At 32.4% G+C, this 26,667-nt stretch overlaps 2 protein-coding genes across 28 annotated transcripts; both read right to left on the reverse strand.

Moving 5' to 3' along the window:
- Positions 1-8: 8 nt before the first annotated feature.
- Positions 9-8,161, reverse strand: LOC112789208 (putative pentatricopeptide repeat-containing protein At5g43820). Of its 27 annotated transcripts, none has more exons than XR_011880775.1 (7): positions 5,785-5,977; positions 5,343-5,413; positions 4,802-4,911; positions 4,314-4,370; positions 1,863-3,754; positions 1,436-1,486; positions 9-357 (listed from the first exon to the last, which is right to left on the reverse strand). XR_011880775.1 is itself a non-coding variant. In XM_025831035.3 (5 exons), the coding sequence occupies exon 5, from the start codon at positions 3,673-3,675 to the stop codon at positions 2,005-2,007; it is 1,671 nt and encodes a 556-aa protein (XP_025686820.1). In that variant the 5' UTR covers positions 3,676-3,754; positions 4,314-4,370; positions 4,802-4,911; positions 5,343-5,413; positions 7,535-8,161; the 3' UTR covers positions 1,622-2,004. The 27 variants fall into 27 exon arrangements, 19 of the variants coding, with proteins under 19 accessions (XP_025686820.1, XP_025686810.1, XP_025686822.1 ...); XR_011880769.1 differs by having other exon boundaries at positions 5,738-5,943; XR_011880759.1 differs by lacking the exons at positions 5,343-5,413; positions 5,785-5,977 and adding an exon at positions 7,535-8,139.
- Positions 8,162-21,351: 13,190 nt separating this feature from the next.
- Positions 21,352-23,564, reverse strand: LOC112695117 (GATA transcription factor 19). Its single transcript, XM_025750939.3, has 2 exons — positions 23,066-23,564; positions 21,352-21,770 (listed from the first exon to the last, which is right to left on the reverse strand). Exons 1-2 carry the CDS (start codon positions 23,444-23,446, stop codon positions 21,477-21,479), a joined length of 675 nt encoding a protein of 224 aa, XP_025606724.1. The 5' UTR covers positions 23,447-23,564; the 3' UTR covers positions 21,352-21,476.
- Between the last annotated feature and the right edge of the window lie 3,103 nt (positions 23,565-26,667).

Here is a 26,667-nt window from a genome sequence, read left to right on the forward strand (position 1 = left end):
CATCACACTTCAAAAATTTCACTTGATTCCTATTTGTGACAACTCAGAGGTATACAATTGAAAAGTCATAACAGATCAATGTGTTAATAATATTTACAACATATATAGGTGGTGATATCAATTAAAGCATCAGACACCTTGAACACACAAAAATGCACTTGAACAACAGCGGTTTACTTGTACTGCTGCTTACTTCATAAATGTCAAGAGCTAATTACCTACAAACTTCACATCAATCTGCATATAATTCCGTTTGTACGAGCTTGCTCGTCTCTTTAGTCCCTGGTCTCTACCATCGAACATGGTGATTAATCCCTCTCTGACTTGTAAGCAAATCAATGGATGAGACAGCTAGCCCTGTGTTATCAGACTTCTATGCTCAAGGCGAGAATCGAACATTTAACAATAAAGCTGAATACACTATAAATAACATTGTACTTGCAAATTATAATTTGCTAGTTATCTTCAAAGTTTAACATACAAGCATACCCAATAAACAGTACCATTTAGTGGAGATTCTCAAAAAATATGGAGTACCCAAAATTGATGAATACATTAACCTTTCAGTCCAATCAAGTTCTGGGAAAAACTAACATTATTCCAGTACTTGAAAGTGAAATGCAATTCTACACAGTTTAGAGTAGCAATGTGTCAAATGCATGAGAATGGTGAATTATATGTGATGCATTATATTATATTTCTAGTCTGAGAACATAAAAGTAAACTAAGGTGTTATCACTGTGTTACTTGCACAGTTCTTGAATCATGTAGTGATAACTGATAAGCAATGCTTGGTTGCTTAATGTAATGTGAAATATAGCAAAATAAAAAGAATTATAATTAGTTGACTTCAAAATTAGAACAAAGTTTAATCACCTTGCTGTGATTTAAAATTTTCAATTAGTCCATCTAACTCTGACTACAGAAAAAATAAAGTCGACTCAAATCTTGCCACATCAGAAAACCATTCGATCAATCCAGACGGATTATGAACTAAATCTATGCATAAGCATATGAAGAAATGTGCATGCACTTCAACCCATGCCACCTACACCTCCTCAAGTAAGGTATAAAAACATGGGTGAGAAATTTGGTGGTACAAATAGCTTTATCCTTAGATCTAAAGTGCACATCTTTAGCACAACTTACTAGAAAATTACACAAGCCAATTGGAAAAGAAGAAATGATATGACAACTAAATTATCGTGTGTATTGCAAAATGATACTACAATACCTTTACTGGAAGACATATTGATATTCAAACAATCAACTTTTGTACACTTTAAAATCAGTAGTTCAAATAATCACCCGAATACAATCACCACAAGAATGAGAAAAATTGGCAACTTAAAAGGGAACCTAGTTGTTTAGAGTTCAAACATGTTCTCCCATTGAAGATTACACTTACTATGCAAAAGAATAGAGAGGGGATTACCTTAACCATATTTTTGGCCAGTCACCAGTTAGTACCACCGAGGGAAGTCATCTTGCAACAACACATATACATAGTCAAACAAACAAAAACACAGGTAAAACAGCTTGGGAAACATCTCAACTTTATTTAGTCAAGGATTCGGCTAGAATAACAGTTTTTCACTGTGTATCATATAGATTAAAGATGTTTTCCACTCCAAAAAGCACAACTCTTCGTATACCATAGATAAAACTCATAATGTGACTTGGAAAACATTATTCTAATAATATTTGCTACTTTGTATACAAGTACTTTAAATTGACTACTACTTCATGACTTATAAATCCTTAGTTGGAACAACATCAACTTGTCTACACCATCTAGCTAAATAAAACTCTGGCAATACTGTCTACACCACAAATAGCACGACAATAAATAATTACAATACCTGCAAACTAGTAATATTTTGAGATGTGATCTATTTCTTGGTATGTACTGGTATAGCAATGTTTTTCTTGGCTATAGTTATTTACTAGTGTTAAAATCAAACAAGAGGCTCTACTGCAGGAGATGTTGATTGGCATGCCTGTTCAGAAGTGCCAACCATTAGAACGCCAAAAGCTCCTTGCACTTTTAAGGGAACGAGCATGCTTTATCTTCAGAAACAGCTTGTATGCGATCTCTGTTTTATTTGAAGCAAGCAACCTGTTACTTAATTTACTATATACAAGCCTACTTGGACAGAACCCTTTCTGCAAAGACTCCTCCATAACAAGAACCGCATTTTCAAGCTGCCCTATGTTGCAAAGTCCAGTGATGATGCACTCATAAACTTCAATATCGGAATTATACCCACATTCTTGCATCTCCTGCCAGATATTTAGTAACATTCCACATTTCGCAAACTTCATTAGGCGCATAAGCAATATCTTATAAGCATTCATTGATATCATACATCCTAATTTTCTCGCCTTCTTGTAAATAACTAATGCAGCATATGGTGGACCATACTTGCATAAATGCTTGATGAAGGAGGTTACCATCCCAGTAGAAGGAACAACTCCTTGCCTTAGCATTTCATCAAACATCTGGAGTGCATCAGCAACCTTCCGAGCTCTCAAAAAGCCAGTAATAATTCTTGTGTATGTATCAAGACTAGGCTCACAATTATTACTCAACAATGCTTTATAATATTTCATAGACTCATCAAAATCTCTAACCGACACAAAATTAAAAATCATTGCATTATAAGTCTCAGTATTAGGTGGACAATTTTTCGCCTGCATTTTATCGAAAACCTCAACAGCCTCATCAATTCGGCCAGCTCTGCCTAAACCCTCAATAAGGAAACTGAAAGTCCTACAATCAGGATGAAATCCATCTACTTCCATTTCCTTCATAATCCTCTCAATCTCATTCACAATACCCAACTTAGACCAACCACCAGCAACAACATTGTACGTAGTAACATCAAAAGATACTTTCCCTTTCATTGAATTAAACACAGAACTTGCAGCACTCATATGAGACCGTTGGCAAAGGCACGACAAGAGTATAATCAAGGCATCTGCATTGCGTCTCAACCCGAGATCATCCAAGTTACTAAACACTTGAATTGCTTTAGACACATGACCAGCCCTGACGAAACTATCAATAACAATAGATAACAGTAACAAATCAGCTTCTAAGCCATTAACCTTCATGTCATCTAATACCTCCATCATGAACTTGAAAAACTTCCTTCTTCCTAGTGCCTTAACAATCACACGGTAACTACCAATGTCCTTAGGTAACATTGGCTGTTTAATTGCCCAGTTAAAAAATGCAACCATGGCTTCACCACCCAAGTTCCCAGAGTTCACCACCCTACCGAGAACATCAATATTCACATCAACACCAACATTGGATAAAGCTTGTTCAGTTGCAGCCTTACCATTCAGCTTCTGAAGAAAAACACCACGCAATTTCTCCTCCGGTGACAAAAACCCATCAACGGGTTCCCTTGCGGATTTGGATTCATGGTCTTTCAAGATAGTGTTCTGTGATGCACATTTGACTATGGGTAAGAGATCCGATATTTGCTGAAGAACGAGGTGTTCGTCGAGATTGGAAATGGTTTTTTGTTGATCAGGGAACAGTTCTTCCGAGAAGAAAGAATCTGGAAGATGGTGGAGGGATGTGGAAATGGAACCAAGCTTGGAGGAAAAAGGGTGCCTCAATTTGGCACACTGCACTAGAAGCGGTAGAAATCGAAATGCCATAGATGACCAGCTCCACTAAATGTTGCCTTTAGCATATACCTGAGAGGAGTAGGTTTATTTAGCTTTGTATTTTGAACCCCTGCAAGGTACAAGATTTGCCATTTTAGTAAAAGAAAAAAAAGAAATTGGTAAAGAAAATCTTTTGTTCCTAACACCTTGAGTAATGAGTACATAAATTTACCCCTAGACCTAACATTTTTTCATTCTTAATAAGTTGCGACACACAATATACAATAACACAATCATCCAATTTGTAAGTAAAGCAATAAGTCAAAACAGGCAATGATGTGGACTGAGATTAATTAGGCAACGAGTTTAATTTTCTATGCCATATACTGGAATACTACATTAACATAGAAAGCAGTTGAAGGTCTATCACAATGTACAGTAACTCAAGAATGACTGTGATGAATAAGTTAAACAGGATTTTGATGATATTTCTGATTTGGATGCCCCTTGATAGTGGCTAAAAAGTTACAGCTTTAAGAATAGCTTTAGTTATGAAGGCTAAATTCCACATATATAAAATGGGAATCCATATCAAATCAACTCCAAAACTAACCATTTTATCACAAAATCAACAGAAATGCATAGATCGTGTAGATTGTGTATGGGACTGTAATTAGCAAAGCTTATACCTTTTGCAAAGTGCTTAATTTGAAGTTCTAGCATTATAGAGGATCCACTTGCACTTCCTACAGACATAATAATGGCGAAACTTAGATTCTACTGTACTAACAAAAACACAAGATAGCATGAAGAGGAAAGACTGAAAAAGGACAAGAAAAGGACGGGAGGGAGTAAAAGCAGCGACATTAACTAAGAGAACAAAATCTATGCAGAATTTGCTGCCAAAATTTATAAAAAGAATACCACGCAAACTTGAGCAAGCCTCATCTGCTTCAATATACAATTGAAGGGTTCATAGAAGCTAGTATTCTTAAATTGAGCACTCACTGTTATTTCCTTTGCATATTCAAAATACCCTGGTTTCTCATCACAGAACACATCCTCTAATTCTTTAATTTTTCAAATAGTTATGCTTGGTAAGTTAAATTTTAACTTTAGGCTTCATAGCGTTAAGCATATACGCTTTTCAGTTTCTCTTAAGCAAGTAAATTACAACCTTTATGCTCTCTGTAGTAACTAGAGTATCTTTGCTTCCTCTACCACATGAAGATAGCTCCAAGAAAGACATAATCCTATATCTATTTTTTTGTTTTCAATACCAACAATCTGAAAGGAACAACAGCCACGAAATTAGGATTAACAGGAGCTTAACTAACAAGAACAAATATGTAGTAACTTATTGTAGAATTTTTTATATATTATTTTCTTATTTTTTAACTTCTGCATCAATTATAAAAGTCAGATGCAACCGGCTGGAAGGATTCCTCAATTATGTCAGTAAGATCAGGAAATCTCCACCATAGGTCTTGGATCGACAAGATCCCTTAAGTAATCATCCATAATTCCAGATGAATCACTAAAACAAAATTACAAAATCAATTTATAGAAATTGAAAACCATATAATAAATATGATCAACAGAAATAGAATTACAGAAAGAATCACAAACAGAAAAATATATCAACAGAAGAGAAAAAGAAAACCATAAGATAAAAAAGATCATCAATAAATCTCATTGTGTTTGTGCCACAGCTATACCAGGTGAAAACCGAGCCACACCCATAAGACTTGACAATTTTCTTCATATGATAAGCCTTCGTCCAATCGTCCTTCCATTTGTTACATTCAAATAACAAGCAAAACAGAAACAAATTAAAGCTCCAGAATGTTAATTAGTTCATTCATAATAACAAGGTTTATTCACAGTCAGGCAAATTAAGATTCTAGTTGGGCAGAACAAAGCACAAAGAGTTGAGAGCTAGCTTTGAATTTAATCATTTTAATCACTCACTTTATTTTCATATCTTAAAGTGGCAAAACCAGAACTAATCGGATAAAATAGATCACTGAACAAAGAAATTTAAAAGATTGAACTAATTCATCTTGTTAATAGATCAAGTCATCAATAATCAATTAATCAGAAAAGACATTACATAGAGCAGATAGCTAAAAGGTTGCAGCCTCGCTGGAGAGACATTACATAGCAACAGTGACGATGGAGAGAGAACACATAAGAAAAGCCGCAGTGAAGATATAGGAGTAACACTAGAGAAAGAAGTGGCCGCCGTTCTGATATTTGAGAGAGGCTCAAATGGGGAGAGGGAGGGACTTTGGGAGTAGTGGGAATTGCTAGGTAAGTGAATAGAGAATGGGGTGCGGTAGTGGATAAACACAAAAAAGAATAAGATGGCAGAGGCATAGTTGTCAGAACCAAGGTTCTGAAAACCGGACCGGTCATCAAACCGTTTTAGTCACTGGTTCATTGGTTTACTGGTCCAACCGGTCTAACCGTGATTCAACCGGAAAAACCGTTCCATAATAAAATAATAAATAAATTATAAATAAACATCCTAAATATCTTTCAAATTTAAAACCCTACGTAAAATATCACCAACTAAATGTAATTAATCATCAAAATATGCAATAACTTGCTGCAAAATTGTTGATTAAACTTCCATTAAAAATAGCTGGATTGAATTACAATGCACAAGTTAAAGATAGAGAATATTGTCTTAATGTAGCTAAGTCAAAAAGTAAGACAAAAAATGAAAAGTGTTGCACAATAAACACACAACAGTGCCCAAAACAAACACACAACACAACAGAGGCTGAAACAAAAACACAACAAAGCCTGAAACAAAAAGAATCCAACACGGAGGAGGGGTAGCAAGTCGGCGGAGATCAAGAACAGGGACAGTGCAACCAAACAATGAAAACAGAATTTTGTTTATATAACAAAACAATCAAAACATGAATCGTACAATCATTAATTGCAAATTTTTCTTCATAAGAACAGAACAATGAAAACATGAAGCATATAATAAATCAAAAGATCACCAATTGCAAATCTTTTAATAAGAACAGAAGTTAGTACAGTGAAAAATGAAGAAAGATTAGTAGTTTTCAACCCAATTTTAACAAAGCTCATCACAATGATTAACAACAAAAAAAAAAGCAATGAAGGAACAGTAAATCAATAACATAGGCAGTGCAAATTCAAGAAACTTTAATAAAATTTAACTACAGAAACAGACAGTAAAGCAGTAATAGAGTTATCAATTTAAAATTTATCATCAAATACATTCAGTGAGCAAAACCAATCAACCAAGTACTGACTGGGCATTCGAAAAAAAAAAAAAAGAATCAAAAGAACATTTAAATCACAGCAAAAACACAACAACAATAGGAACATTTAAAACAAAGCAAGCCAAAAAAAATCTAAAAATCACCATTGCTGAAAACAATGATTTGATCTGTGTATGCTCAAAGAATTAAAAGCTAAGCTTACAGGAAAGTGAAGAATACCAAAACCAAAGAACCTTCAATGACAGCTTAAATCAAGAACAGAAAATCACAACAAAAACAAAAAAATTAAAAGTAACAGAACAACAACAGAACAACAACACAAGAACAGTTAGCAAATTAACAAATTCACAATAACAGTTAAAATTTACCAGAAGAACACTAATCCAAGTGGAATCATCATGCTAATATGTTTTCTGCAAAAATGCTATTTGTGCAGCTAAAATTTCCTAATTACTAAGATCCAATTATTCTAATTTCACATGCAATCAACTTACTAAGTTTCTAAAAGCTAGAAATTATAAAACCAACCAGAAATATGGTTAAAGCATTTCATCAAACATGTTGAGTGCGGTAAAATTAAAACAAAATAAGAGAATTCAAAGCTTAATATCAATGTGATAGAGAAGAGAACGTAACTATTGTACCTTTAATTCAGTCTATGAAATAATCCAAACCACTACCAAATCAAATAGTTACTTATTGTAATAGAAATCAGAAGTTGCAGAGTTTGAAGCAGAGTATTGGTGTTGTGTGAGTGTATTGTCTGGTGGCGGGTTTAGGGAACTCACGGCGGCGAGAAAAGAGAGCAGCTCGACGGCTAGGTGGACCGCGCGGGTTGGTCGCAGTGTTTGAAGCAGAGCAACGTGGCTTCCAGACGAAAACGAATGCCAACTCGAACGGTGAACGGCGAGTGAACGCGAACAGTGAACCGAGCGAACGTGAACGGCGAAGAACGCGAACGAAGACGACAGCTGAACAAAGACGCGAACCTGAACGGCAAACAAACGGCGACGGAAGCGCGGCTGAGCAGACAAAGACGACGGACGCCGAGCTTGAGGAAGCAACCGCGATCGGTGACAGCGAACAGGGGTTGAAGACTTGGATCACGAGGGAAGCTAGATAGACGGACTGATGGCGAACTTTGAGTGCGACGGACGCGGCAGTATGCCACTCCTTGCGGCGGTGGTGTAGGCTTACAGTGCTAGGGTCTTTTGGCTGGGGTTGTGTGATTTGATTTCTTTCTGAATGAAAGAAAGAAAGGGGGGAAAGGGAGAAAGAAACGAAGGAGCTTCCGTTTTTGTGTAAACCGAGCGGGTTCCGGTTCGGTCCAACCTGCCGGTTCTTATCCGGTTCAACGGTTTTTCACCGGTTTTTAACTGATGGTTTTACATGCTTGACCGGATTGCTAATGTTACCGGTTCGTGGTTGAATCGGTCTGACCGATAGATTTGGTTCAGTTTTTAGAATATTGGTCAGAACCAATTTGATAATCGAACCAGTCATGTTATTGGTTACTTGATCTCTCATTCAATTGATGAGTCACGGACAATGTTCTGAAAACCAGACCAGTTATCAAACCGTTCTAGTGGCTAATTTATTAGTTTATTAGTCCAACCGGTTCAATCATAATTCAACCGGAATACCCGTTTTATAATAAATAATAAATAAAATATAAATAAACACACTAAGATTAAAAAAATTAACTATATTTAACTAAGATTGACAAAATTTTCAAACAATTTTAACAAAATCAGCACAATAATTAACCTGCATTGACAAAAATTAATAGTTTTTTCAAACGAATTTTAACAAGATTAACAGGAAAAAAAGGCACTGAATGAGCACTGTCAACTCTCCAATTGCTTTGTTTTTGAGAACGATAGTTCAGGAATAACCTCCTCCTTTCCTCCCCAACAGCTTCAAAATAATCTCTGACTCATCCCACAATAAGTTATATGCATTAGAAATTATCAAACCACATTCATTTTATATGCAAAAACAGTTTTAAGCATATCTTACACCTGAACATAGAAAGCTTCATTGCAAGAATTCAAGTTGGTGTGCAAGTCCTCGGACAGCAAATCAATACAAACATTATATGCAAGCTATAAGTTATATATCTTAAATTGAGCAGCAATAACATAGGCAGGTGTGCAAAGCCAATCAACCAAGAATAAGCACTAAAGCACTAACCAAGCATTCGGAAAAAAAATAAAAAAAAAATCAAAGGAACATTTAAAACACAGCAACAACACAATACCTATAGGAACATTTAAAACAAAGCAACAAAAAAAAAGAAATATCTAAGAATCACTATTGCTGAAAACAATAACTTGAACATGTATGCTCAAAGAATCAGAGGCTAAGCTCTATTAGGAAAGTGAATAACACCCAAACAAAGGAAACTTCAATCACAGCTTAAACCAAGATTCACAATCCCTTCAAATTGAAGCAGCAACCAACTTGAAAAGGAAAACACCAGTAGTACAAAGAACTAAATCAAGGTTAACCAGTGAACTAAATCAGTGTAATTTTAACAAAGATTAACCAAACTAAATCAACTAATTTTTCAATGATTCAATCCAAAACAAGAAAACAGTATAATACAGCACATGATCAGAGCTAATTAATTATTCAAATTTCAATCTTAGTAGCACTAACAGAATCCAAAAAAAATTAATGTTATAGTAGAATCTAAAAAAATCATTGAATAAATGTTCTGAGTAAAGGTCGAAGAATAGAGAACAAAAATTTTAAAACAAATGAAGCCATTGCCTTCGTGAGCTCGAGGAAGACGCACCAATTGTTGAAGGAGGAAGAAATGCGGAGCCGCAGACGACCTGATGAAGACACAGTGGTGTCTGAGCACAACACACAGCGGCGCTGAGTGAGACCCTTGCGGCGGTGGGGGAGTAACCTAGGGCTTGTGTTTTGAGGGTTGTTAAAAGGTTGTGTTCAGGAGCTTGCAAAGAGAAAACTCATGCATAGAGAAGAAGCAGAGAGCTATGAACGCAGAGAGAAATTGTTCTCTTGTATTCACGTTTCTATAATGATGAATCTCACTTCTCTAACTAGTTACATGTAGGAGGTTTATATATATAGTGTCTTGTGACTACAAATATCTACAAGGCTTAAATTAATCTCTACCTAACTAGTGCCATGCTGGCATTCTCCTAACAAACTCCAAAACTATTTAAATAACATGTTCATCATGCTAATTCCTAACTAACTGTGTATTGGTAACCATCATGAGCTCAACTTCCTTCTATCAGCCCCCTCAAGCTTGGAACATGAATGTCATGCATTCCAAGCTTGCAATGAATCTTTGCAAACGGCCTTGGTGCCATGCTCTTGGTGAGAATATCCGTGACCTGTTAAGAGGAAGGGACTGGTAACAGCTTCAAAGAACCATCCTGCACTCGATCTCAAACGACGTGGCAGTTGATTTCGATATGTTTGGTACGCTCATGAAAAACTAGGTTCAAAGCAATAAGAATTGTTGATTGATTGACACAAAACAGGGTAATCGGCCTACGTAAAGGGACATGCAAATCTCTGAGAATGTATGTGAGCCATCTCCCTTCGCATGTCGCCAGCGCCAATGCGCGATATTCTGCCTCCGCAGAAGAACGTGCTACTATAAGCTGTTTTCGACTCTTCCATGAGATAATAGAGGAGCCAAAAAAGAAACAGAACCCAAACACTGAACGCCTTGTATCGGGGCACGTTCCCCAATCAAAATCAAAATAGCTAGTGAGGCATAAGTCAGAGGCTGTGGAGAACAAAATTTCTCTTGCTGGAGCGCCTTTGATATACTTTAAGATGTGCAGCCCAGTCTTGAAATGCACGTCTGTTGCACAGTCCAGATATTGGCTAAGCTTGTTGACAGCAAAGCTGATATCTGGATGAGTATTCGTCAAGCAAAGTAGCCTCCCTATGAGCCTGCGATAGAGAGTCAAATCGGACAAAGGTGAACCGACATACTTTAACAGGGGAGCAGTGTAATTCATCGGGGTGAAGGTGGGATTGGCATTCAGAAGGCCAAACTCATCCAAGAGATCAAGTGCATATTTACGTTGGTAGAGAAGGATGCCTTGGCTACTCCTTGCAACTTCAAACCCAATGAAGTATTTAAGAACCCCCAGGTCCTTGATTTTAAACTTGTCATCCAAGAGGGTTTTCACTCTTTCAATTTCTTTCATGTCATTTCCAACTAGAAAAAGATCGTCAACATACACCAAAAGGGCAGTAAAGGCAGTAGAGCCGCCTTTGGTGAATAGAGAGTGATCAGCTCGCGATTGGGTGTAGCCTGACGCCTTCAAGACTGAGCACAATTTATGATTCCACTGCCGACTGGCCTGCATAAGACCATAGAGAGAACGCTCAAGTTTGCACACACTATTGGGAGGTGCGAAGAGACCCAAGAGAAGCTTCATATACAGAGTCACAGGAAGATCCCCGTGGAGGAATGCCGTATTCACATCGAGTTGGTGAAGGAACCAACCTTTCTGAGCTGCGAGAGGCAGCAGAACCCGAAATGTGGACATTTTCACTACAGGGAAAAATGTATCAAAGTAGTCAAATCCGTCTAATTGAGTGTAGCCCTTAGCCACCAACCTGGCCTTGTGGCGTTCTACCGAGCCGTCTGGCTTGAATTTGGTCTTGAAGACCCACTTGCACCCAATGGCGCGCTTACCCTTTGGAAGAGTAGTAATTACCCAGGTTTTGTTGGTTTCGAGGGCCAGAATTTAATCCCTAATTGCCTAGCGCCAACAATCATGCTGAATAGCTTGCTCAAAACTTTGAGGTGTGGTGAGATTGTCGATGGCGATGGAAAGGGCTTTGTGAGACGGGGAGAGATGTTCATATGAAATGAATTAAGAGATAGGATGCTGTAAAAATGAGGATGAAGCACCAGAGGAAGAATCTGATTCACATAGAACCTGCATACATTAAAAATCTGCTAAACGTGCAGGTGGCTTTCTAATCCTATTTGAGCACCTAAGATGCTGGTCTACATGAGGTTGTTCTAAAGCTACATGATCATGTGATGGTGAGTTAGATGGGGGGGCTTGAAGCTAATGCTGGCATGTGGTGTGGAATTTATAATCATAAACTAACCGGCAATTGTACCGGGTCGTACCAAGTAGCACCTCATGTGAATGAGGGTCGGTCCCATGAGGATTGATAGATTAAGCAACACTGATTGAGTGATTTACTTAGTTAGACAAATAGAAAAGAGTATTTAGATCTCAATTGCATTAAATAGTAAATTCAGAAAATCAGAAAAATAATTTAATTATCTTATCTATTATATTTTTTAGTATATTTTGTAATTAAAAATTATTGATATTATGCTCTCATTTCTTAAAGATATTAAATTTTTAAACTTGTCTTTAAATTATATTTATTTTAAACTTCAATTCAAATTAGTAGCAAATTTTTCATTAAAAATAACGACAAATTTGTAATCTAATTAGGGCAAAAATCTTTTTTAAGGAAAAACTTTTTATTTGAGTTGTTTGTGAAATTTTTTAGAATTAACATCTTGCTAGAATATTGTAAATTATTAGTTATTAAAAAATAGTTAGTTAATTATTAGTCATGACTTTGAGACTTTAATTATTCTTTTGTTTGAAATAGCTTTAGATTAGTAACAAAATTGTGACAAATTACATTAGTGTGCTTGACAAATTTTCTTCAAACTTTTCATAAATTTTTCGTGGATTTATATAGAGGTTAGCGATTAGTAGCAACATGAAATAAGGAAGAATAAGGACTAACATTTTTTCTCACAAATTAGTAGCAACGTGAAATAAGCGAGAAAAGTCTATCCATTGTTAAACGATCGCTAATTCCTCACTAAATAAGTTTTTGATTAGTGACTCAATTGCGACTAGTTACTTCTAAAATTTTTTCGGTTAACTTTGGATTTGTTATAACTCTACAACAGATTTTCAATGAGATTAGCAAGTAATTTGCTACAAATTATAGGTAAGGTATAGCTTTTATTTTGCGACAAGATTGCAGTTGCCAAGTCGCTCGCTAAATTAGAATTACAACAAGTTAGAGACAAATGTATTTTCCCGCTAATTAGCGACTTGAAATTAGCGAATGAAGTGTATCAGTTGTTAAAGGATCGCAATTTTTTCGCTACTGAGGTCCTAGGTGCTTAATATCCATATTTTCACTTTAGTGACTAATTATAATTAGTAACGAATATTTTCCTAGCTAAATGATTTATTCGCCGTTGCGAGAAGTTTACGACGACTGTTTTCCGTCATTAACTTAATTTGAATTTTACAATATTATGTGATAAATTAGCGATAAACTACTTGCTAGCTAGAAATAAAAACTTTGGTGACAAATTAGTTAGGAAATTGTTCATCGCAAAATGTATTTTAAGTCTTTGTGATGAATTAGCTAAAAGCATTGTTTTTCACTAATTAACTTTTTTGCACAAACTTTATTTAGCGACGAACTAATGTGTGAAATCGTTTCTCGTTAATTGTATATCAAAACTTGCGATGGCTACTTTACTTTTATTCGATTGAACTCTTAAGTGACTAATTTGCTAGCATTTAATATTGTCACTCGCTAATTAATTTGTGATCAATTAGAGAAAAAAATTTTCTATTCTTTTTTTAGCTACAAAACTTAATATGCGAGAAATAAATTTATTCGTGAATCTCTTGTAAATTGGTTGATTTTTTTAAATTTGGATATTTTGTGATCGTTTATTAATTTTATTGTTACTGCATCACTAATTTTTTATTAATTAATGATAAATTAATAACAAAAAATATTTTTTATAAAAATCTGTCGCTAATTTATCAAATTCTTATAGTGATATTGTGAAGGACTACACTTATTCAAAGACGTTAATGGAAAAAAGAAATGTTTAGCTACAATAACAATGAAAATGGTGGTGGATTAGAGGTGGTAACAATTCCATGTGGCCTTGTTCCTTGTTAATCTTGAAACAAATAAAAGTACCTAACAGAAAAATTGAATCTTGAAACTTCTTTTAAGAAGTTAATAATTATTTGTGTTTTTTGTTTTTCAGAGAGAAAAGGGATGGAAATAAAAAACAAAAGGATATTTTGATAATCTTAAAATTTTTTAAACAAAATCCATTCTAATTTTAATTATTGATTATTTTTGTCGGGTCAAATTTATCTCTTATAAATATAATATTATTTTAATTTTTTTGTAGTCAAGTATATGTTAACGTTCAAATATTTGATAGTAAAAAATAATTATTTATTTTAAATTATTTAAAAGAATATTACAAAAAATAAATATTAAATTATTTTATATTTTTATAAAGGTGAAAACTCATGTGACTTCACGTGAAGTTGATACTTGAGAGTTATTAGATAAAATTTAGTTAATTCAGTCAAATTATCTAACGACTCTTAAGTATTAATTTTACTACTGAAGTCAACTGTACCTGAATTTTTACCTTTTATAAAATATTTAAACGGATAATGATGGATTACTCTGCTTATTTTTATTTAAGTTCCAATGCATCTCGACTTCATTGGACTTAAGGATGAAATAAGTGGTGAGATTCACTAATACGAACTGACCGTGAAAGTTGCAGCATTCTTTAGCAATGTTCTTTTTTAGTTTTTATTCAGCATTAAAAAATGTGAGAGAAAATCTCTGTCGTAACTTCGCTACTCTCGAAAATTGTATGCAACATCAGTTTGTATACGTGACTGCTAGTTATACAGATTTGATAGATGGTCTTCAAACAAATATTTTCAATACATAAAAAGACTATAAAGCCTGAAAAGTTCCATTTGATCATAATGTCTTGCACCAAATGTATCAAACGACGACCCGTCTGTGATCATTATCATGGTCACCACAAATGTTAAAAACTAAAAATAAAAGATTAAACTTTTAAAATAATTTTAAAATTTATAAATTTTAATATTTTAGTTTTTAGATCTGAAATTTATTATATTAGTTTGTGAGATTTAATTTTGGATATCATATTAATTTTTGGTTCTTTTTTAATGTTGAGTCGATAAATGGAGTGTTAAGTATATTATGACTTATCATGTAAGATACAGGATTAAATAGTATCATTTTATTTTTGTGCTTAATTAAACAAGACAAAAATAAAAAGTCGAAAAAAAGTTTATATAATATACAAATTATTTGATCTCTATATATTCTCCAAAATAATTTTATTTTTACCTTATTTAAACGTCAAAATAAAACAACGTCGTTTAGTTATAAGTTTAACATAGTAAGTCAGAGTTAATTCAGCACTCTATTTACTAATTTAGTACAAAAAAAGTTGAGGAATTAATATAATGTAAAGAGTTGAATCTTGAAGGTCAGTATAATAAATTTTAAATTTGATAACTAAAATAGTAAAAGTCGTAAATTTTAAAAATTATTGTTGAAAATTAGTAAAAAACAAAAAAAATAAGTATAAGACCAAGGAAAAAAGTAGGATTAAGAAGTCACTAAAAGAGAACGTTGAATAAATAATTAAAGAAAGAAATCCAAAGGAAAAGCAAGTTTTGGACGGGTAATTAAAAGAGGAAAAGTAATTTTCGAGTATTTTACTTTTTGTATGACAAAATAATGTGTAGATATCTTTTAGAAGGAATTTCAAATTTTACGGGATTTTAATGAGAGATTATAGCTATTAAAAATAAGAATTTTAATTTCTTCTAAAAAGAAAAAAAAATCAATTTCTTTCGTGGACATCCGGTGGAGATTTACACTCCAGAGATAAATATATATATGTCCGAGTATAAGAGATAAAGATCTAATTCGATACTCATTTAAATTTTGAAGGATAAGATGATTTTTATTAAAAAAAATATTAGTTTGAGTGAGTTTTATTTATAGTTTGTGAGTATTTTAAATTTTTACAAACCATTAATATTTTTTTAAAAGTTTTTCTTTTATTAATGGTTACTACAAAAAAAAATGTTGTATAACATTAGATTTATTGGTATAATAATAAAAATTATCTGTCGATAATATGTTTATCGTCAGATTTTTGTAAAATTAATCTAACGGTATAACCTTTGCCAGTAATAAATTGCCGTCGAATTATGCAGTAGATTATTTAATTATTTAATCTGCTGATAATTACTGTCGAAAAAATTTCGACGGTAATTTTGGTGTTTCACTATGTTTTTTCCTGTTTAATTGCTGTCGGATAATATCCGAGGTAAATTCGACGGTAAAATCGATTTTTATTTTTTATTTAATTTTTTTTGTACAGTTAATAGTCAAATTATGAACAAGAAGCCAAATATGGTAAATTAAATATCAAATATACAAAAAAAAATTAACAGTAAAAAAATAGAATATACAATGCAACAGTGTACAACAAAACTCTAAATAACTAAAGATCCTGATAGTCGTCGTTGTCATCATTCTCCTGGTCCTACTGAGGTGGCATACTATGTGGTGATGTCGATGTTCCTGTAGCAGCAGTACTGCCACTGGTCCACATCTGATCTTGGTAAACAACCATTGATCTGTTGCTCCATTCGCTAAAGCCATTCCAACCTGAGGATATCTATGTCTGAGATGCGTGTGAGGATTTTTTTTATACTTCTCCTCAGACAGTTGCAGCTGTTGATCCCGTTGGTGAAGGCTCTAGGCGAGCTCCAGCACCTGCTCCCTCAAATTGACACCGTGTTCGGGATCAACGGGCCGGTTGGTGGTAGAGGCGGATGAATGTCTCAATGTGCAAGTGCGGAGGTTGTCAACGAAGAACGATACTTGTAGATGAGGTTCTTGTATGGCTCAGATACGGTCTCGCGCCAAACCGTGTCAGGATCGACTTCAACTGCAGCAGAGTTGTCGTCATCGTCTCCAATCTACTAGGATTGCTGGGTTGCGGCATCTGCCAATCTCTGCGTGTAGGACTCCTATGTAACACATGTCATGATTAGGACTGTAGTCATTCAAAAATTAAACTTTATACCCTATAATGTTTACTCACATAATGATCCGCAGCCCGCTGATCAGCAAATCTCTCCTTATTCTCTTTTAAGTTGTGGGTATAGTTGAAGGTATCTACCATCGTTGCATCACGACTCAACATTTTAGCTACGCATGTTGAAACAACATTTTAAGTAAAGTTATAATGACATTATATTTCAAAAACAAAACGAACTTAACAACAAATTGAAACAAGTTGCACATCAGCCTAGCCTTTGTCTTCATAAAAGTCGCTGATCCACCAATATACTTTAACAACCTAGTCGATGCTCTGTTATATTTGTTCATGAGGCGGCGATGCTTGAACCCCCTCATCAGTCTTCCAATGGACGTATAACGCATTTTTAATGTCCGGGCGGAGCCAAATAATGAGGTGGTCGCGCCGCTCGCGTACATTCTCCATCATCTGCTACAGCTGCCTAGCCATCCGATGGTCGAAGATTTTCCTTATTATGACATCTTGCATCTTGTCCCATAAAAATTTCTCCTGCATAAAGAACATTTAGTGTTAGTTAATCAAAATTAAATACATAATTTAACAAAATAGAAGATACAGAATAAGTAAGGTTTGAATATGTAGAGTTTTTACCATCCACTTATGGAACCATCGCTCTTTGGTCTTAGTAGGGATCTTTGTGTAGTTCAGCCACGGATGGTCATACATCAGTTTGATGACATTTGTACACTCCTGTGTACATGCATTGTTATTTGACACAAACCTATCAATGAAAAACTTAATATTAATAGTTTACTAAAAATTATTTGAAGTAATCTATAAACTTCAATTATATTTAGATTTTTTAGAAATTTTGGTTGAGTTTTATCTATAAATAAAATGCACCACAAACTCTATCCGTCAACAATGAACCCTAAACAATTCACAAACAAACCAATATAGAATTATATGACTTAAGTAGAAACATCCATCAACAATCAAGTAGTATGCATATAAAACTAAATATCTTAACGACCTAAGTTCACTAACCTAAATCTAACCTATCTTAACAACCTAAATCCACTAAAACTAGAAAATTGAGTGTAACTAAATTAAAGTAACTAACTAAAATAATATGCATATAAAAGACTTAAAATAGTGCTTACGGTATCAAACCATAGAACAAATCGTCATGTACAACGAGAGCCAGTAAAGGGTCATCTAGCTAGGATCCGTGAGAGGATTCCGACACCGCGGTATCTGTCGCTAGAGGAGGCGGTGGTGTCGAAACAATGGGATGCTGAGCAGACGGAAGTGGTGGAGGAGTCCATTCTCGTGAAACAGCTTGGTGACTTCCTGGTTGTGAGAATGGTAGAGCAGCAGGAGCCCTGTAGTGGAGGTTAGGGACCATGATGAACGGCTGATCCCGTGCACCCACTGTCTGCGACGTTCCAGGAAGAGTTGGAGTAGAGGGTGATGATCGAGAAGTCCCAAAAGTACCAGTAGACACCCTTCCTCTACCATGGCCATGAGGTCGATTTGTGACACTTCTGCTTATCATCATGTCTGCGAAGAGCATACGAATTAAATTCAAATTTACATCCATTAAATTTCATTAAAATTTTCGTAAACATAATTCTTTACTTAGAATTAAACAAATTAAAATCTTACAAAATTTAAATTTCCAACAATAATTGCCATCATTCTTATTTTTCAATTTAATTCAAATCTTATGAAAAAATTGACAGAATCTCTCCAAAATTCAAATTTTTCCACATTTTAAGGGTTTCATATAAACCAAATATCTCTCAACCCTACTCAACTTTTCATAAATAAAAAATTTATTCGTCATAAATTTTCTTGATTTGATATCTTTAATTGTCTTTAAATTATTAATTTTTTCACTCATTAAGACAAGGGTTCAAATCATCCTAATTCACCCATCAAGAGGCTTCAAGCATTGTCATTAATAAATTTTAATTATAGAACTATTAATCTCTTTTTAATCTTTAATTAACTTCGACTCAATCATTCAAACAAACATGAAAAACATAAATCATAATATCTAAAACGTTAATCAACTCAAAAACCTAAATTCTAATACTAATTAGCAACTAAAATATTAATTAATCCTAAATTTAACTAAATAAAATAAAAATTAATTAGAATTGCTGAAAAAGAGAGACAGGTGGTTGGAGGTGGTTGCCAGTGATCATCAAAACATCAATAACTGTTGCTAGAGGCAGAGAGAGCAACGATGGTAGAATACTAGTGGTAGCTGGCGCTACAGGAGTGGCTGGTAGAGGATTGTTGGCGGCGAGAAAAACAAAGAGAGAGAGGGGGGAGGGAGGGAGGCGAGAGGGCCGTCGGAGGGACTGCCAAAAGGGGTTGTTGAGGGAAAGAGGAGAGGTTACAGAGAATCCAACGGTAAATCTACTGGTACTCAACGTTTTTATTATAGTTGGCGATTAAGTGGAGAAGGACCATTGTTAAAAATGATGTCACAAGATGAAAAAATAATTACATTATGAAGATCTTTTAAAAAAAAACAAATAGCATTGCACAAAAAAAAAGAGGAAATAGAATGAAAATATTAATAGTATTGGTATTAATAGTAATAGAGTAGTTAATAACAATGACTATATATAATTACATAATTGAAATAGTAGAGATAAAAATTATAATAATGATGATATGAGGAAGGTGGCGGTAGTTAGTTTTATCGTTAAAAAAAACTCTGTGGGTTTTAAAATCATTACAAATTATAAATAAAAACTCTTTAAAATTAATTTTTGTTATTATTTAATAGATTTTTGGCGAAAACAAAGATGAAAATAAAGAGAAATTTCGTTATGTCTTATGGAGAATAAGTGATTTTTCCTACTCTCACAATCCTCTAAATTTTCATTTTTATGCATTAACACTTGAAATTAATAAATAATAAAATTAACTACATATTTTATGAATAAAAATAATGTAGTTATCTTTTCCAAACAAAGCACGGTAAAAATACAACTAATATAATTATCTCAGCTAGTAAATGAAACTTAAAATTGAAAGAAAATTTAATTATAACATTTAAATTTTTTTATATTTAAAATACATTTTTTATAACTAAATATTTAAAAATAATTAATATTTATTTTATTTAATATTTATTAATTATTATAATAATTAATAAATAATAAATAAAATAAATTTTAATTTTTTTTGTCTTTTTAGAATTATCAAAATACATATAGGACGTGTTTGACCGAGGTAATTAAAGAAAGAAAGTAACTTTAGAGGATATTTAAAATTCTTAATGAAAAATAATGTATTTGATTTTGTTTAGAGAAAATTGCAAATTCAAGAGATTTTGACGAGACATTTTTGCTATTAAAAATGAGAAATCTTAATTCCCGAAAGAGAGAGAATGTTTATTTCATCGTCTTTTTACTTCACTTCAAATGAATTTATCTTTGCATTAATTTACACTTATAATTAATAAATAATAAATAATAAAATCAACTACAAATTTTTTGAAATAAAGTTAATCTAATTTTTTTTCCAAACAAAACATCATAAACATACAACTAATATGATTATGTGATATGTCAACTAAATAAAAAATTTTAAAATTAAGGAGAGTTACAACATTTAAATTTTAAAATTTAAGAACAAAAATATTATATAACTAACTTAAGTTTTATATTTATCTTACACTAAAGTTAATCTTAATCAACTCTGCTTTTCACTAAAAAGACTCGCAGACAAGTTAACATTCTTCATTTAAAAATTCATTATTTAATTTAAACACCCGCTAAGCGCTAAGTACATAGAGTAATTCTATTTTTTACACTCGGTCTTATCGAAGTGGGAGAAAAAGGAACTAAAGATAAAGGAAAGCTTTCTATTTCTAAACACAATTAAAAAATTTAAAAATTAAACACTACATAGACGAGAACACAACCATCGCATAAAAAACATCTGCATCATCGTTATCATAAGTCGTTGACGTGTGTTTGCATGGTCTTGACTGCCAAGGTAGTAGCAGCTAGATACACACACATTGCATGGTCTACATCATTGTTATAATGTTATCATATTATTAGCCACACTTTTATAACATTATATATATATATATATATATATATATATATATATATATATATTGAAATAGTATAATACTTTTAGATAATAATAATAATATTTTTATAATAAAATAAGATTAAATTCTATAATCAATTATTTAATAATTAAAAAATATTTTCTTACGAAAATAATAATAAAATTTTTATTAGAATATCTACTATATTATTTTGAGAAAAAATATAAAAAAACATTAATAATTTTAATAATTTTAATTTATATTAACTAATATTTTTAGTCAATAATCTGATTTTTTTAGTATAATAATTTAATATTATATTTTTAAATATTAATAATTAATTACTAACAAAAAATAATAAATTATACTAGTTATGTAATATTGTTCTAAAATATTTTCATATAAATAGCTTCTAAACATACAATTTACTTATCAAAATTGATAGAGGGGTCAAAATAACTGACCACGGCAAGTGCACACCAAAACATGAGCATTGATCCTTTCTATGAATATTAAATATTTAAATAATAAACTAATATAATATAAACTTGCATAATGTGGTTCAATGATTTCTTCATCTTGTAAAGTCGTGAACAAGATTTGTTCTGTCTGCATTGTTGAGTCTCCAAGAAGGGAATGGGTCCATGTCATCATTGGCATCATAATCCATGAAACGTAACTCGCCATTATTATTGCCTTGAGAGTTTGTATAGTACCACGAATTGTTATTGTTGTGGCCGTACATGTGAGCCGTAACCGGCTCCATTTCGCCGCCGCTGTTAGTAACGGTGGTTGTGGTGGCGGCTGCAGTAGCGCTGGCTCTTCTCTCTTCTTTCTTGTATCTAATCCCGCATGCATTGCATAGTGTCTGCTTGCAATTCAAACATAAAAACAACCTTAAATAAAGTGTACCTTAAACATATATAGAAGTATATGATTATATATGGAGGGGAGAAAAGCCAAAGCTTACTATTTAAAAGATAGTTCATCATGAAATTCAGCCGCTCTCTTTATTAATTGAAGCATCGACATTTTTTTTTAAATTAGCAAAAAATTTAATATAATCCTTTTCGTTAATACATGAAATTGCCTTCATATAAAATTTATATTTAAAAATCATTAAAAAATTTAATAAATTTAACTAAATTAAAAGAGTTTATTAAGTGGACAAAAGATAATAACCCCTATAATATTTTCTTTTAATTTTTTAGCATTTAATTAATGTAACAATGCTATAAAATCAGTATAAATTATTAATCAGTATTTAGCCATCAGTTTATTTTTACAGGCTAAAATTAAGGGGAAAAAAATCTAAATGCACTAGTAAAATGAGAAATGTTAAATTATTAACTTAATTTTTTAGTCTATTTTTTTAATTCAATAATTTAATAATATATCATAAAAAATGTTAGAAGTTAGTAAATTTTGTGATTAATAGTTATTATTAGTATTTTTTTATGATGCACGGATATTGATACGGATACGGAATACACCGACAAGTAAATTTTAAAATCTTACATGATACAGGAATACGTATACATATAAAATATAAAGTATTTTTTAGATAAATCGTAATGATATTTTGATATTTTATTGATATTAAAATATAAATATAAATTTTTAATTATTTTTAATATATTATTTTAATTATATCAAGTATTTAAAATATTTTTTTGTTTTAATAAATAATAATATATACTATATCTAAATTTATTTTAAAAATATATGTTAAGAATAAGACTAAATACACTGACACGTAATGGTATTTAAGTGTGTCAAGGCATAGTGTTCGAAATTTTTTTTATTTTTTATTAACACGAGTGTCAATGAATATCGTGTCCGAAATATAACCGACACGCAAACATAGCAACTCAACAAAGTGTCTGGACTTTATAGGTATTTTTAATAATGTGAAATTATATTTAATAATATAGAATTATTTATTTTTCTTTTATTAGTTAAATGTTGATCAAATTTTAATAAAGGTACTTACTTCAAAAAATTTTATATATTATATCTTATATTTTTAACTATTAATAACTAAGAAAGGGAATAAATTTTTGTAAGATTCGTCCTAATAAAATATGTACGTCGACTAAAATTACTCGGCACTATCAATAAAAATTGCTGGATCTAGAAATTTTCACTCATTCATATATTTACCTTGGGTCCCCGAGGACCGTTCCTCCATAGAGGTGTGGAAGTGGTATCACAGTTGGCACAGCGGCGAGAAAAGAAAGCATCACCGTCGGATTCCTTGCTGGCTTTAGCCTCAGAATGATGAGGATTCTGTTTGGAGCGACGTTCATGATGATGACGTGTTCGCCTGTCTTCGTGTTCGGAGAATCGCGTGGACGGTGTCCCCAGGGAGAGGGTACAGTCCACCGACGACCAAGACAAAGACGACGAAGAAGGTGTAAAGGAGTACCTGTTTGGGTCACCGTAATAATAGTCATCTCCATAGGGCGTGGGGAGCATGCCGCATTTACACGTGCCCATCACGTGATCCTGAGAGTTGCTGTTACTGCAACAATGATTCATCATTCTTTTCTTTATCTTCTCAAAATTGTATGTAGAGGAGCCAATGCAAGTTAGAGAAATAAAAAGCGGGTATTATTTTGGAATATGAAAGAAGGTTTGAAATGTGAGAGGGACAGTTACAATGAAGAGTTAGAAGGGTATGAGAAGTGAGTGTTGTCAGGTAGCTTTATATAAGCTAATAAAGGAGTCCACGTTGTCATAGTAACCGCAAATAGAGAGTTTAGTTTTGTCTTTTTATAGTCAAAGGATATCAGGACTAAAAGAAATAAACATGAGGGGCCCAAAGTCTGGGTTATAGCCTGGAAAAAGTGAACTCTTAAGTGAGAAGAAATCAAGAGGTGACTAAGACTGAATCATAACTAATTAGTCACAGAACCAGGAGTTGAGTTTTGTTGGTACTTGGTAAGGCATGCATGAGTCTACTTTTTAGAGTTATTGCGCATTTGCGTTTATGCTATCACATAACTATTGCATTAGGGTTGCATTTGGAAAAATAAATTAAAATTGATTGACAAAAAAATAAGATTAAACTAAATTTTTGTAATGTATTTAGTGTAAAATATATTAGATTGAATTATATTTTAGTATTATATTTAGTTTAAGATAAATATGGAGACTAAGAAATAAATTTAAAGAGTTAAATGAAAATATTTTTAAAAAGAATATCATTAAAGTTTTAATTTCCGTTTCTAAAAATTTTAGTCTCTTATGTCTATAACTTTTAGAAATATTAAAGAAATTAAAATTTTATATTTAAATTAAAAAATATTTTTAACATTAAATTTTTTTAATATTTTTTCTCACGCGTCATTGTGACGACAGTCGTTTCATTGGTAATATAGCATTAATAATTTTTTCTATGTTGTAATTTATTTACGCCTATCGTTATTAGTGTTATTATTTTTAGAATTATTCTCCACATCCAAGCAATTTTAACATCTAAGTTTATCTAAGTAATTTACAGTCACGCGCTATTTTTTCTTCTTCTCCCCTTGCGGTACCAACAACACCACCACCTCATTCCCCTTCTTTTCTCTTTTGAATTTTTTCTTCTGATTTCCTTCCTTTTTCTTCTTCTCCTCCATCATCATCATCATCATCATCTTCTTCTTCTACATATCGTCATTATCATTATTGTCGTTATTGTTATTGTTGAATTTTTACAAGATGTTGTTTGATCTAAAATAGATTTTCAATGTGTTTTTATTCATGATTCAGTCTTGTTTGTGTGACTATTTTCGAACTGAGTTAATTGTGTCGCAATTGTTATGTAATTTTAGTTTATTTTTGAGTTAATTGTGTCGCAATCATTCTCTTTTGGTTCATTTATGAGTGAATTAAGTTGCATTTGGACTCGTTGTCTTGTACAATTCAAAACTCTTTCTTCTCAACTTCTACTGCTTCTTCTTCTTCTTTCTCTTTTTCTTCTTCATCTTCTCATTCTTATTTTATTTTTTCAAAATTCTTCTTGATTTACTCAAATTTAATACAATTTCTGAGTTCTGCAGATTCTTTACCATTGTTTTATACTTCTCATTTTTCTGAGTTAATTGTGTCGCAATTATTTGTAATTTCGGTTCATTTTTGAGTGAACTAAATTGCATTTAGACTCGTTGTCCTGCACAATTCAAAATTCTTTCTCCTCTTCCTCCTCATCTTATACTGTTTCTTCTCCTTCTTTTTCATCTTTTTCTTCTTCATCTTCTCCTTCTTATTTCATATTCTCAATTTTTTTATTTACTCAAATTAACACAATTTTTGAGTTCTGCAGATTCTTTACCATTATTCTCTGCTTCTCTTTCTTTCTGAGTTAATTGTGTTACAAATGTTATGTAATTTCAGTTCATTTATAAGTTAATTGTGTCACAATCATTATATAATTTCGGTTCATTTTTGAGTTAATTAAACTGCATTTAGAATCGTTATCTTCCTCAATTCAAAGCTCATTCTTCTCACCTTCTACTGCAATAACAACAATAACAACAACAACAAAAGAATGATGATGAGAAGAAAACACGTAAAGGAGAAGGAGAAAAAGGAGCAGGAGAAGAAGGAGGAGGAGGAACATAAAAAAGAAGAAGACGACAACCTTGATTGGTTGGAAAAATGATATGATATGTGCGCATGTAATCACATTCTTTTTAACAGATAGTGGTTTTTTGTTGGTGCTGAGTGTACTTAGTTTACTTAGATGACAATATTGCTTGAATGTATAATAAATAAATCAGTTATTTTTATTATTACAGATGATTTGTGATCGTCAATAATATTATTTGTCGAATTTTTTCAACGCTTGATTTACTCAAATTAAATACATTTACGGACGGTCAAAGTTAATTACCAACAACACCTTGGCCGTTGATAAAATTTGTGCCGCAATTTATTTTTCAAATTTATTATCAAAATAATATTTTTTCAAATTATTTATTTATATGCCACGGTTTTATATGTCCCTTCCCTTTACTCTAAATAGTTTTTGGAATCTCCTATCTATTGGTACTTTTAAGATTAATTGTAATGCTAGTTATTTTGATTCTCGTGATAGTGTTGGTTTTGCTTGTATTTTTAGAGATTGTAATGGGAGTTGGCAAAGGGGATGTTTGGGAATAATTGAGAGTAATAGTATTCTTCAAGGAGAATTGTTTGCTATTTGGAGAGGATATCTCTTAGTTTGGGATGTGGGTCAACGAGATGTTATTTGTGAGACGGATTGTATGGAAGCATTTAATCTTGTTACTCAAAATGATTTTGGGTTTATCGATCCATTGGTGCTCAAAATAAGAGATATCATGCATTGGAATTGGCGTGTTGACTTTCGTTTGATTATGAGAGATGCAAACACGATGGCAAATACTATGGCAAAGATGGCGATGAAGTTACAACTTTCGCATGTGGAGCTTCCTTCATCTTGGGAGGACTTTAAGAGTAGTCTTAAATGAAATTGTCCCTTTATTTAAGCAGTTCCTTATTTTATTTGTTTTGTTTTTCTTTGTTTAGTTTATTTCAATAAAAAAAAATTTGCTAATTACAATATATAAATGATGTTTTAACTACTGCTTGGATTAATTTAGAAGGTAAAATAAATAAATTTGTTACGATTTAGATAGTATTAAACTATTAATTTATTTTTTCCAGTTTAATCCAATTTAATTTGAATTTATTTTTTAATTTAATTTAATTTAAAATATTACATTCGAATTTTAAATTTTCCCCCTTATTTTTAA

The sequence above is a fragment of the Arachis hypogaea genome, chromosome 1 (genome assembly GCF_003086295.3).
Source record: "Arachis hypogaea cultivar Tifrunner chromosome 1, arahy.Tifrunner.gnm2.J5K5, whole genome shotgun sequence".
Classification (NCBI taxonomy): Eukaryota; Viridiplantae; Streptophyta; class Magnoliopsida; order Fabales; family Fabaceae; genus Arachis; species Arachis hypogaea.

Coding starts and splice junctions, on each gene's coding strand:
- LOC112789208 (XM_025831035.3), bottom strand. CDS start 3,675: ATGGCATTTCGATTTCTACCGCTTCTAGTGCAGTGTGCCAAATTGAGG.
- LOC112695117 (XM_025750939.3), bottom strand. CDS start 23,446: ATGATGAATCATTGTTGCAGTAACAGCAACTCTCAGGATCACGTGATG. Junction 21,771..23,065: donor ACGGTCCTCGGGGACCCAAG/GTAAATATATGA, acceptor AATTGCAAGCAG/ACACTATGCAATGCATGCGG.